Source organism: Neopelma chrysocephalum, unplaced genomic scaffold, assembly GCF_003984885.1.
Source record: "Neopelma chrysocephalum unplaced genomic scaffold, ASM398488v2 Primary Assembly neopelma1_66, whole genome shotgun sequence".
NCBI classification, from domain to species: Eukaryota; Metazoa; Chordata; class Aves; order Passeriformes; family Pipridae; genus Neopelma; species Neopelma chrysocephalum.
Window position 1 is genome coordinate 6,402,219 of NW_020897725.1, and position 13,822 is coordinate 6,416,040.

The window sequence follows — 13,822 nt, forward strand, 5'->3', positions numbered from 1 at the left end:
GAGTTTCAGGATGGTGACAGCAGCAGACATGTGCTTTGGGTGTTCCCAGAATGAGGGTATTTCTGACCTGGATTTGGGATAAAGACATCTTGCCCTCCCCACCTCTTTAGGCACTTTGCTGCATTTTTCACTTGGGTATCAAGTCTCACAAGACATAAATCTTCCTTATAATGTTGTGCTTTCCTGCATGGATAACAGTGCTGTGGAGCACCAGAAGCAAGCTGATCCCCCTATAAACTGAATCCCAGAGAAACACTGAGCTGTACCAGTTAACAGACGTGGGCTGCTGAGGAATATGGCTCTTGTGTGCTCATTCATGGGCCTGCATGACAGTGAACTAGGGACAAAAAGCTGGTTGCTCCTGGCCACGTTCCCAAAGCAACCATACAAAACACAGGAAGTTCTGGTAACACTTTCACTTACACCCTCTGAGGGAACAGATGGGATACAGCCACAGAGTGAAAGCTCATAGGAAAACCTGGCTCTTCAGCTGTTTTCCCATTTTTAGGGCTAGAAGAGAGGAGATTTGAGTTGCCTAGTCTGACACAGACTCCTTTTAGCATCCACCTGCTCCATCATAGGCTCCTCCATAGGCTGCAGGTGGATCTTTGCTCCACCATGGACCTCCATGGGCTGCAGGGGCACAGCTGCCTCACCATGGGCTGCTCCACGGGCTGCAGGGGAATCTCCACTGTGCCACCTGGAGCACCTCCTCCGGTCTCCTTTCCCGCTGACCTGGGTGGCTGCAGGGCTGTTTCTCTCACATACCCTCCAGCTGCTGTTGCTGTGACACAGCGATTTTTTCTCCTTCTTAAATCTGTTATCCAGAGACACTTACCATTGTCACTGATGGGCTCGGCCTTGGCCAGCAGTGGGTCTGTCCTGGATCCGGCTGGCATGGGCTCTGTTGGACACAGGGGGAAGCTTCTGGCAGCTCCTCAGAGAAGCCAGCCCTGTAGACCCCTGCTACCAAAACCTGGCCATGCAAACCCAACACAGTGACAAATGGAAACTTTTAGACAAAAACGAACCCATCGCAGTGGCAAGGAAATAAATTGGGCCACTGTGTGGCAGCTGGAAGAGGGAGCAGCATCCTCCCCACTGCCTTTGTTGCTGGGAAAGTTGAATAAAAAATTGTCTTCAGTCACTTTGGGGGCCTGTGGGAGATGGTGCTGGTGGTGTGTTTGATGAATTCTGGCTGTAGCACAGGCAGTGTCGACAGCAGCAATTTTCCTCCTCTGGCATAAGGAACTGAGGTCCAGCACTGAAGCGGATGCACAAACATGCTGAGTTATCTGTGCTTCCTGGCCAGGTAAGAACACTGAGGTGCAGAGAAATGTCATCAGTTTCTATTTCACTGGAATTTTCACTGTTAGCACTGCACTGCTACTACCCTGCCAGTGCACATCAGTAAAACACAGCTACATGCAATTTTATTTACTTATTTTTTAATTCTCTTGCTTCTATTACACGCAGATGGAACCTGCGCCATCCTGAGAAGTCTGAGGAAGGGAACCATTGATATCCAATGGTCTGGAAGCAGAAAGTCTTTAAGAACCAAAATACAGAAGTTTTTCAGCAGTTCTTTATTTATAATGTAGGCTTAAGCAATCATTACAATGTAGAAGGGAGACACACTTACAGCAATTATTTATACCAGTTTAGAACAAAAAACTGCACAGGGAGAGGTCAACTCTCAGTACAAACTAGCAACTAAACCACAATAATTTACCATTAGAAACATTTTATTTTTTAGCTGTGACACTGCTTTTACAATATGCAAAAACACAAACAATAGAACTATCCAAAGTGTTTTGTCACATTCTTTCTACATTGAATTTGGCAACATTTTATATTAAATTTTACTGATTATACTAACGTTTAAGAACTAAACAAGTGAAAAGCTGTACTTGGGTACAGTTACATCCATTTATTTCAAAGGTTTAAATAACACTTTTAACTATTGAGATTATCTCCTAGCAGTTTTTGTTTATGCAAAAACCATCTCAAAGCCTCATTTGCACAATGCATCAGCTACTGTATCAAGATTGGTGGGCTACACCACAGGCACTACTGTTTATTATATTCTGTTATAAGGAGCTTGTTTTTCAAAGAAAGGAAGGTTTAATATTTTCTAAGAATCATGCTTTTTTTTTGCTTTTTGCTTTTAAGCCATAACAAAAAAAAAAAAGGTTAGCAAGCACAGCAGTGTAAAATGTCATATAGAACACAGTGACTACACAGTTACTAGAAGTTTCACATCCAATGCATTTATGTATTAAAGCATAAGAGGTCATGTAGGCAAATCTAGAGCCAACAGAAATCTGCAGAGCATGTGGTGGAAACCAGCCCCTTATTTGTATTATTTGGTGCATTTTTAAACAATCCTGGATCCGCAAGTCTGGTGTCCATCCACACGTGGGTCTGCTGTGGGTGGGCAGACAGCATCCTTCTGGATTGTCTGATGAGAACATGTGTCATGCCAAGGGATCTGCATATTTCTGTTGGCTTTAGGAGACGGATATTGCAGCAATAACTTGCTTTTACTTTAAGGAAAAAATCCAACTCTTAATGATTCTATCAATAGCGTTCCAAAAACATGACTTAAAGTACAAAAAAAGAGAATACAGTGGTCAGACTCCCAGTATTATCAAAAAACCAGTATCTCTCCCCACCCCCCACCCCTCACCCCTTTCTTTTCAGTATTTAAGAAAAGCCAATCAACTGCCATTTAAAAGAAGTTAAGAAAAACAAGCCCCTGTATTGGAAAGAAACATTTGCTGTTTATTAGATCACAAGCTGGTTACACCTGTCAATTTTAAGTGTTTTCTCAAAATAGTTGGGCTTTCCAAAGTGCCCAGCCTGCTGGGCACAGTCAGAAAAAGGCATTTTGATAATATCTAAGAACTCCCTGCTTGCATTTTAAAAATGTTTTCACATTTGTAACTGCCTTAAGCCTGTTGTCCTGGTTTGTATTCAGCAGAAGGATGAGCGGAATGAAACGTGAAGGTGGAAGAACCAAGCCTACACAGTAAAGGCTGCATGCATGTGACTGAGAGTTGTTGCTGTGCAGTCAAAAACGAAATGTGGAAAAACCCAGTCTTAAAACACCCTACAGAAACAAAACACTGCAATCCAATATGGCTTATTCTGATGCATTTACCATGAAGCTACTAGTAATCCATTCTACTAGGCTACTTTTGTGCAACAGCATCTGCTATTTTGATGGCATCTCCCTCCCCCCACTACCCCCCCAATAACTCTACCAACTGCAGGTTTCTTCCTTGCATTATATATTGCTTTTATTGTCAATTTTTATTCTTCCTTGTCAAACTTTTTTTTAATACTTAAATGAGGATTCATTCCTTACAGCTTGACTTAAACTGTAGGAAGTCCCACTGTTTTGTTTTTTTAACCTCACTATTACAAGGAGCTCTACAAAAGCTTGCAAAAAAGCCAAATTTTCATTAAATCCCTTTGCTGAAGTTAACTACTCGACATTTTTTATTCTCTTATGATTTAAAACTTTACAAAGAGAGTTATAAAAAAGGTAAATGGGATTTGGCACCTTCAGAAAAAATTAAAAGTGTAACTTAGATCAAAAAAATGCAAGAAAACAAAATCATTGATATTTACAAATTAAAACACCAGTGAAGATTATGCCTTACTATGCTCTTTCATTTGTTTTTTCTTTTAGAGTACTTTCAGACTGTCTGTTACCGAGTATCTTAAAAAAAATCACTGATTACAGATTGGAATGGATAGAGACAAACTGGTTTCCTCACAGTTCCTTCTCGGCGTCTGGTACTCTGGCAGCTTCCTCACTCCTAGGAGATACGAGGTGCTGAGCGATCATTCGTGGTTGTCTTCTTCAGTTTGACGCCGCGCCGAATGGCGTTCAGCATATCCTCACCCTGCGGGGCGTCCCCAGGGCTCAGCTCCCCGGGATCCAGCTCCGCCTGGCCCACAGGTGCCAGGGTGCCGACCCCATCCCGCTCGCTTTCCTCCCCCTCACTCTCAGGAACCACCTGCCTCTGCTCCTCAGCAACGCTCAGTTTCTGGCTGGACGACGGAGGGTTGACAGATGCTTGTCCGCTCCACGAGGGCACGCTGGTCACACCTTGCCCACCATCTCCTGCTGCCGGAGACTCCGGACTTTGCTCGGGACACTCTTCAGTCCCAGCGAGGGCACCAGGCAGTCCGCCCGGGATGTCGGGGACAGTTGGCGTTTTGACAGGAATCACCGGCGTCTTGATGGGAATGGGCCCTCCCCCGATGGTGCCGCGTCGGACAGAAGGCTTGGTGGAAGGGGTCCGTCGGATGGTGGCGACGCCGGGGGTGACGATGACCGGTCCCAGTGTGGTTGGCAGACCTGCGGTGGAAGCAGGACGCTTGGTTTGAAACATTCTGCGATAGGACTGGCTAATGTCACTGTTTCTTGGGATGGTGGAAGATTTGTCAAACTCTTGTTGTTCTGCCTCCTGGTCACCACTCACAGAGAAATAATCATAATCTGAAACTGATGCCAAAAGACAGAGTTAGGAACACACTGGAGCAGAGAGCTGAGTCACGTCAGTAAGTCTAAAGTGTGTATATATAACCAAGAAAGCCTGGAGATCAATAAGAATTAAGAGTGGTTTCACCTTTAGGAGGAAGAAAGCCTGAGGTTCCTGTGGCCAAGATCCACAGACTGTGTGACTGAAAGCACCACAGCAGAATGACCCTACAGCTGCAGGTGCCCATGGCTCTTGTGAAAGAGAACGAGAACTGTACACACTCAGTCCCTTCTCCAAACTAATTAAGTAACTAAGACTCAGTATTTGTTGCCAACATGAACATACCAAAACCAGCATCCTACAAGCCATATAAACCACTTACAAAGTGTACTTTCAATTAGGCAAGTGGGGCTCACGGGACTGTGTACCAGTGATTTCAGCAGCAAATTTGCTTATTTTACAAAGTAAATCCCAGCTGTCAGCTCTGAAAACTCAGCCTCAGCTTTAATAGTTGCATCAAGTTCCTTCCTCTTCACACAAGTGCTGAGCCAACCTTGGCCCTCCACAAGTCCTGCTGCCTCCTGTGACTGCACAGCACAACCACTGCAGCTGAGCAAACAAGGAAGGTTTGAACTGCAAACACCAAACTCCTTCCCTCCCGGGTTGTTGCTGGTTCTGAAACAGGGCACAAAACCCAACACCTTACTGCAGCCTCCCAGCTACACCCAAATTACGGTCTCCAATGGATTCTTTTTCCAATTACAAAACTTCTGTTTAGGCAGGAAATAAAAAGTCACAAAGAGAAACCAAGAGCAGATTCAGAGTGCTGATGGAACATGAAAGCAAAGCTCCTGAGTGTGTATTTGCTGAGACAATAGCTCACAAAGGACACTACTACCACAAGAAGTGTATGATGCAGTACCAGTGTCATTCCACTCAACCTATGAAATTTAATTTCAGGACCTTCTTCAAAATGGTGGCATCCTTAACCTGAAACTCATTTGAGTAATGCACGAGAAAATACAATCATTCAGTACACTACAAAGCAATCCAGATTTCTTGTAGTTAATAAATCCAGGCTGCATTTCAAGCTGGAAAAAACTTCACAGCAGAATGTTCAGCCTTTCTCCCCAGCTGATGACAAAGCCAATAGCAGCTGCTGGAATAGAGCTCCTCAGCACCAGGGGGTGAGTGTATGATGGTCAGGTAGGAATGCTCTACAAAGGAACATCTCTTGGATGGGTACCTTGAGATGGGATCGTGTCCTCTGAACAGCACGGAGTTGTTGTCTGGGTGCTGTAGCCACTGGAGCACTGCAAGGAATCCCGACTGCTCCTCTGCGTGTCCAGCTGCAGTCCCCTCGACAGAGCCAGCGCCAGCTCCTCACAGGCCTCCATCTCCTCACCCTGCTGCTTACACGCAGAAAGAGACTCGTTACGCCTGTCACCTTCACCCATGTTTAGCTGCCCCTCCTCCCCAGAAGAGCTTGTCACCATCACAACCCAACAGATTGTGCCCAACCATTTACTTGGGCTAGGAAACAGAGGCCTCTTTGGAGGACATTGCCCTACAAATGCTAACACCCACCAGTATATTCCCTCATGCCCACAGGATTCCCACTGACCACACCACCACCACACCAGTACCCCTTCCTGGGTGAACATGTGCCAGCATAAAGCACGTCGGAAGTACTGGCAGGAGCCAGCACATCCATTTCCCTTGCACCAAGCATTGTATTTGAAATTAGAGCTTCACCCTCGTGGCAGCTGAGACCGTCATGCTCCGAGGTCTCTGGGCCTCCTCAGGGGTCACAGGGGCCCCGCTCTGAGCTCCTCCATTGAGATCTGGTTCGCGCTTCTCTTTGCGACGTTGCAACGTGTTCACCATCGGCTGATCATACGGGCCTGGCTTGGCCCAGTCCTAAGGAAACGCACTTGTTAGTGACAGCTTCCATCAGTAACTGTGCTTTAATTACATGTGAAACTATGCAAAAGGACAATTTTAATGCACCAGATTATGTACTAAACTGCATAATCCTTTTTGAATCAGGAGAGTAATAAATTAATTTTAAGGATATTAAAAATCTTCATTTATAAAATCTATTTCCTTTATTAAAGGGAATCTAAATTTCCTATTCTACCTAAATGTTCTTATATGAAGATATTTAACATTTTGATACTACAGTCTTATCTAAATGAAATTCCATTGTGGTAAAGCCTATATTTTCAGAATTTCAAGTACAAAAATCACTTGCACATAGCAGAAAATACACATGCATGTCCAATCACCAATGTAACTGCTCTAGATGTACACAAATTCTAGTATTATGTGCTGTTATGCACGTCTTTAGGTCTGAAAAACTAGGCTTGAACAGATTTTTGATACACATCAGAGGAGCAAGTTACTCTGAGTAATCTCTCAGTTTACTTACTAGCTGAAATTGAGTTTGTAATGATGATCTGTACTGAGGAAAGACTAACTTCACTCTGAACTACTGGTACTAAATTTGAAACAGAAATTCCTCAACGAAGACAGTATTCACTCAGGGCTCTATTAAGCAAAGTCCTGAGGGTGTCCAGAACCCACACGTTGCACACAAAAGAGCAGGACTGATCCGTGTCCTGTGCTGGGAGGCAGAACCACTGCTAAGCAGTAGCTCCCCAAACACCAGCTGCTGCAAGGGCAATCCCAATCCTAAGAGAGTTTTCCTTTACTGAGACAGGGGCTGCTTTAAAAATAAAAGAAACAAATTCTGCATGAGAATGGGCCCCACACCCCCCCAGCTGCCTGCTGGGCAGCTTCCCACAGCCTTCCGATTCACCATTAATGATGGGCCAAGACCACGCTATGGATTTTTACTGACATGTGTCTCAGTCCAACATATGAGAAATGCATGGCAGCTGAACTGACAGACACCCTTGCACAGACAGGTATTTTGGTTTTATTAACACATATGAAACTCTGCTTTACCTTAACATCTGTGTCTCTGCTCTAAGTATTTTGCTGTCAAATATACTGGCAGAGTGCTTCTAGCATAGAAGCTAATGACCCTGAAGCCCCAGGACCCACTGTGCCCACCCTGTAACTCAACAGTCTCCAGCTGCTGGAGAGAGAGAGTAGGGGGATCTGTAACAAGATATCTCAATTTAGATGTATAAGCAGGTCCCGTGGTGCATATGCAGTATTACACAACCATCCACAGGCAACTTAAATCCTGCGTAGCTACTGTCAACAGCACATCAGTTTTGTGAGGATTCAGGGTAACAGACAAGAGACCTCCTCTCCTTGCTCTGGGGCAGAGTCTCCCAGGGGAATCACCTGGCAGGGATGAAAGTCAAGACTCTGGCAGAGCAGAGATGTTTTAGTGCCAAAGAAGATCCCTGCAGATCCAGCTGGAGCAACTGAAAGAAGTTACTGCACTCTTTTTCAGTGGTCTCCACTAAGAGAGCAAAACGAGCTGGGTGATCACCTCCAGTCTGTGGCAGTAAAGTTGGGACAGCTTCAGTCACCACTTGGGTTTCCCTGGTGCCAAGCACCTTCTTAAACCACTCCAGCTGGGATCTTGGAGTTTGCCTGCCCATGGCCAAGGTAGGGGCCCAGCCCAACCGCCACAGGGAGTACATTGGTGTCTTCAATGTGGCCTCACTAAACTAAGCCAACTGGATGCCAAGCCTGCCTTTCCGTGCTCAAGTGAACGCTCTGACAGAGCTAAACAAGCTTTTCTCGCTGAATAGAGCCCAGAGTGCTTTCACCAACGTTCCAGAGTCAAACTATTCCTTCCTAACTATGCATTGTCAGTTTTAATACGCTTTAGTCAGTGCCAGAACAGACAAGGTCACTGCGAAATACCCCCTGCTGGAATTTAACTCTCCGATTTTCCCCATGCAGTGCCCATTCAGAGTGATATTAAACAGAGCAAATCAACCAGTAATTACATGGACTGAAAGGTAGCAACAACTGCCATGTGCATGCTGTTGGTATGAGGAGGTGAGGACTGCCACAACAAAAGGAACACAAACCTTCCAGCTAGGGATCTTAGATGATGGAAACATGCCTGGCCCAATGGTGTAATAATGAACGTAGTCTGGAAGGAGGGCTGAGGGAGCCCGAGTCCACGCGCGGGAGACAGGCGGGAAATGAGGGAAAGGACCTGCACCAACTGAAGCTACGGATGGGTCACTTGATAAACTACAGTGATAAAACCCATTAGACAACTGGAAATGAAACAAATAAAAAAAACAAAAACAGAGAAATTAATATAAACAGAATGAATACGAAAATACACTGTGACTCTGATGTTGTAGGGAGAAAATTTCTGTATCTTAAAACAAAAGAAAGAAAACTCTTAACTCTGCTGCAAACAAAAACCAGAAAATTGACACAATGCTTGGTTCAGAAGCGAGATTGCTTGAAAATTGTTATCTGGTATAACAAATTTCAGGCATCAATCTAGTGGTCATTGTCTCCCGGCTGAGCAGCTTTGCCTTCTGTCCATGAAAGCACCATACTGTGGAAAAGCCTTTGCAATTTAGGAACCCTGTAGACTGCAGACATAGAACAAAACTTTTCCAATCCTGGAGGCATTTGCATTGGTGGCATTTAGTCTGTGTAGCTGGACAGAGAGGAAAAGCATACAGCCTTCAAACATGGCATGTTCTGTGTGATGATATGGAAGAAAAAAGAACAAAAACCAACAGCAAGGATTTACCAGATGAGAATGGAGACCGCTCTCACTTCCTCTCCCAATTCAGAGTGTATCCTACTTAATTTATTCTAGTAATGTGTGTTTTGTTTTCCTTTTTGGTCAAAACCCAATCCCAATTAGTGTAATGTGTGCTACCTAATGGGAGAGAGGGGAGAAGCCACAAACAGCACAACCTGGGCAAGAAGCTCTTTGTCAGGCAACCAGCTGGCTTTGGGCAGCGTTCCACAATCTCTTTGAGTAGCAAAGGTGGACAATGAGCTTTTCTTGGAAAGTTACCTCTGTAAAATGCCCAATTTGTAGCTTCTCCTATAAGCTAGTTGAAAGGCAAGTGTGGTCTATTCAAACAGAATAATTCCTAAAGGAGAGTGCAACAGTTCCTATTCTCATCTTCACAAAGAGGAATCCTGGCTGCATTCCATGCATTGTTTTTTGTCCAATGTTGTAGGGTTTGGATAACGAGCTAGGAGGTTTGTATGTCTTGGAGATGAAGTTTTTCACCTTATCTGTGGAGGCCCAAGCCCCCATGGTGGAGCCTGAGCTGACTGAGGTGGGGGAACTGCACTCGCTCACTGACTGGCAGGTTTCAGAGGCTTCTGAAGAGGCAGAGCTGGACGAATTCTGCAGCATAAAACAGCACCGCAATGCAGGGAAAGGATACACAAGCCACCAAAAAAGGGGAAAAAAAATCACAAACAGAAAGAAAAAGACAAAAAGCACATACACAGAGACACACAGGAGAGAGGGAGGGATGAGAGAAGCAAAGGGTTAGGGTTTTAAAAATTAATTAGAAACTGCCCAAAACCATTCCTAATGTTCAGGAAATCTATGAGAAACAAAATAAGCCATTTGCTTAATGCGAGAACTTGCCACACTGCTTAGGAATGAGGAAACTGAGGCAGTGATCTCATTGCAATTTCAGCATCTCAATTCTGTTAGCTGTCTCAGAGCAAGAAGCTGAGGGAGCTGAGGGCACCTGTGGTCCAAACATGCAATATACTGAGACAACTGATTTATACAGGAAAGCAGATCATCAGTACTTCAAAGACACAAAGTTTAGATTTAAAACATGGAGTAGCAAACATCACTTACATTCACAAGTTCTTGGATATTCTGATCTGCAAAAGTGCTTGTGAAAAGCTCATCTGAGTTCAAATATTATGGAATAGAGAAAGAAGTAATACTTACCAAACTGGAGTTTTCCAAAGTGCATGACTTGTATGCATGTGGCTCTGCAGGTAGGATGCATACACCAAATGCATACACTCTCAAACCTTCCTGCCCAGCAGCCAGTGTGAAGGTACATGTGCTCTGCTGCGTGCAGAAATGGTGGCATGTACTTGCCACCTGCTTTCTCTTAACAGCAGAGCCAGAAAATACCAGGGGCTTGGATGGAGAGCGAAGGAAAATGCAGGACATGAGGTGCCCATTGAACATATCAAACATTTTGCTCCTAGGTAGGAACTTCTCCTCCAATTTTCAGCACATGCCTTTATGTACATTTGCTGCTTAAGACCTCTACAACAGAATCTAATTCAACCACAGGCAGGCCAGGGGGAATAACCATGTGGACCACTTTGCCTACTACAGTGCTCTTCTAAAGCTCCCCTTTGAAAGTGGCACCCTGCTCCATAAGGGTGTGCATCCAGGTCCAACCGAGTGCTTGGAAATGGTCAAGAATACTGGAAGAGTTGCCAGGGTGGTGGAGAGCTCTATTCACTGTCAGGAATTCAAGACTACCAAGACTAATTCACCTTTTAGTAGCCCAGGACCTGGGAAACAAGTCTATCTAAGGATATCCCTGCCGTTCTACGACAGCAGAGAGAATTCGCTCTTGTATCAGGTTTGCGTAGCAAAGCCACAGATTTTAATATGTTGAAGAGGAAGGGAAATCTCATTTGAAATAAAATTTCATCAGCTAACGTCAGGTGAGATCTGGGGTGAGTTTGCAATAAAAAGACAGATGGATAAGAGGCACTGTAGAGGACACAAGTTGTCTCACTGCTCACCAGAAGCTATATATGAGAAATGTACAGTCAATTGCCTGGGTAAAAGGAGATGTAAGTCTCTGAGATGGAACACTGTCACCAGAAGGATTTTGGTGAAGGCTAGTAGGGCTGCTGAGAAGTCAACACAGTATCAGCATCTTGAACTTACTAGCAAACTGTGATTTTAGTGAAATTTTGCAAAGGCTCTTTAAAATTTTTTAAAAAGCATGTAGTGTGATGGACCATTTTATAAAAATAACACATCCCATCCTATGCTGACATGAGATCGGATCTGTGGGTGACCTGTCAAATGCGTGTAGGGTACAAGTATGCTCAGCTAACAAGGCTTGGATTCAAGTTGCAGTAAGAGCTGAGGCGAAGGTAAGATCAGAAGAAATTGCAACAAATGACTATTAAGGAGAGCAGTGAAGAGTGTGATGATGCAGCGGCTTCATGTTTTGTGGAACTGGTCACATTCTTGATTTAATGCAACTCCTTTTACAGGAGAAAAGCCTCTAAAATAAGAATACCAACAAACATGAGCTGTAGTTGACTCTGCCATCAGACACAATCACGGTGCACTAAATGGAGACAAGCCTATTGCTTCTATCCTTAGAGAAAAATACATTATAGAAAATGAGCTTTTACACTAAAACTCCAGACTTCTGCCTGACATTCCAGGTACCTCAGAAAAGAAATCCCATGAGAATACTCACACTAATGTTCTGGTTTGGCCAGGTAAAAAACCAAAGAGAGAAAAATGTAATTACAGAAAATTCTTTTTTAATAGCCTGAATGACCCTTCTGGGTCTGCATACTCTGCACATGGCAGGACAGACAGTGAAGAGTCTGAGTTACAAGCATGGTATCCCTCATGCCACATTGTTTTCTGCAGATGCCTCAATGGGGACAAGAATTTGGAATTTACACCTGATAAGACTATTTGTGTTTACAAGACAGAAATTTCTCAAGATTATGTCAAGTAATGGTAAAAATGGCCCATAAATGAAGTTTATTAACAACAAAGATGCACGTAGCAAACAGACAGAAAAAGGTCAAAAATGGAAATTCTCAAGATGCAAAGAATTGTTCAATTTACTTGGTGTATGGGGGGAAAAAACTCTAGAATTGATGAACTTATTTTTTCAATAAAGTGACTACTTCAAGGTAAAAAAAAAGAAGACAAAAAGGACTCTCCCTCTAACTCAGTGTGTCCATTTTCAGCAGGAAAAGCTAGACAAAGGCTGAACCAAGATGCCATGGGGAAAACACCCTGGTAGATGAAGGAAATGCAAGATGTGGTGGTACAGAAAGAGGGTCTCCTCACCTTCAGTAACTTGCATGGCACAGAGAAGGGAAGCCTCTGGTCTTGCTAAAAAGCATTACAACAGTGAGAAAACAACGGAGAGGGAGGCAGAAGAATACTGAATTCCTGAAGGAAAAGTGTAAGGAAAACGTGACTGGCAGCAGGTCAAAGGTTCTCTGGATCAGACTGCAGAGCCACTCCTGAATGGTTGGATAAAGGTGTGGGAAGCACATATCACCCTTCATTTCTTAGCAGAAAGTACACGAGGGACTGAAAACAGAAACTACACAGTTACTGCTTGGGCAAAAAGTCCTCAAACAAGTGCTTGTTTTAGATGCACACCCTCTGGCACATGCACTCCTGGGAGCACACGCCCTGGTAAACACTGGCCAGAGCAATTTCTACTCCACACCCCGTGGTGTGAGAAATTTGACTCTCAGATTTTTTGAATTTGTTTTAGTAATTATTTTTTTAAATGATTGTTTCATGTGAATCACTTTTAAAATCAGTTCTTTAATTTTAGCTATTTTAACCCCGGGAGATTTTTTTCTTTTCCCCACAGCTGCAATAATGGTGGTTCTGCTCTTCTGAGAAAAAGCTTAAAGTTAAGAGTATCAGCAGAAAGCTAAAACTGTGCTCTGCACAACAACATGCAGTGCAGCTTGGTGTCTGGTCTCTCAGACGTTGTGCCATGGCTTGTTCTTGGATAGCATCCTGCTGCTTGGTGGGGTATCTATGAGTTCCAGCAAGCATATAAAAAAAAAAAAGAGCTGTATTTTGGGCTGCTGGACTGTACAATTATATTTTCCATCTGCTGTCCTTCTAACCTATAAAAGGACTATGGTTATCTTGTATTGCTTGCATCCTTTCACACCTTTCTTAACCCCTTCCCTTTCCAAATTACGAGACAGAGCTTCCTGGACAAGGGTTTTCCAGAAGATCAAATCCTAATGACAATGTCCTCTACAGTCAGTGGAAAATGGTCTCAGCTACTTTTCAAAAGGCTCCAGCTAGTGACTCAAGATCACCTCCTCTATTTGTCTCACTTCCAGGAACCTGTCTCTACTGACCCTTCTTTCTAGTCAGGGATAAACTGCTGGGAAACATAACTTAGAAAAGGAAGTTTAGGAGAAACAAATACCTAGTGAAAACTTAACAGATGAATTTCAGTTTGGAGTTGTTTTTTGGGTTTGGAGGTTTTTTTGTTGTTTTTTTTCCCCCCTGGTTTTTTTTAAGTATTATTTGGGAGCATTTCTTAATTTAAATGGAAAACTGAATAGTTGTAACAATGTACTTCCCCTATTCTAACTTCAAGCTATTTCAAGCGATG

The 13,822-nt window shown here is 43.7% G+C and overlaps 1 protein-coding gene across 20 annotated transcripts in view; it reads right to left on the bottom strand.

Moving 5' to 3' along the window:
* Positions 1-1,727: 1,727 nt before the first annotated feature.
* Positions 1,728-13,822, bottom strand: part of MTSS1 (MTSS1, I-BAR domain containing) — a 125,681-nt gene continuing 113,586 nt past the window's right edge. For 7 of the 20 annotated variants that reach the window (XM_027684526.1, XM_027684525.1, XM_027684528.1 and 4 more), the window contains 5 exons: positions 9,700-9,819; positions 8,516-8,710; positions 6,252-6,416; positions 5,743-5,905; positions 1,728-4,519 (listed from right to left, as the gene is read on the bottom strand). In XM_027684526.1, coding sequence (XP_027540327.1) covers positions 3,828-4,519; positions 5,743-5,905; positions 6,252-6,416; positions 8,516-8,710; positions 9,700-9,819 — 1,335 coding nt within the window. In that variant the 3' untranslated portion in view covers positions 1,728-3,827. The remainder of the gene's footprint in view (positions 4,520-5,742; positions 5,906-6,251; positions 6,417-8,515; positions 8,711-9,699; positions 9,820-13,822) is intronic. The other 13 variants (XM_027684533.1, XM_027684532.1, XM_027684544.1 and 10 more) reach the window with 5 other exon arrangements.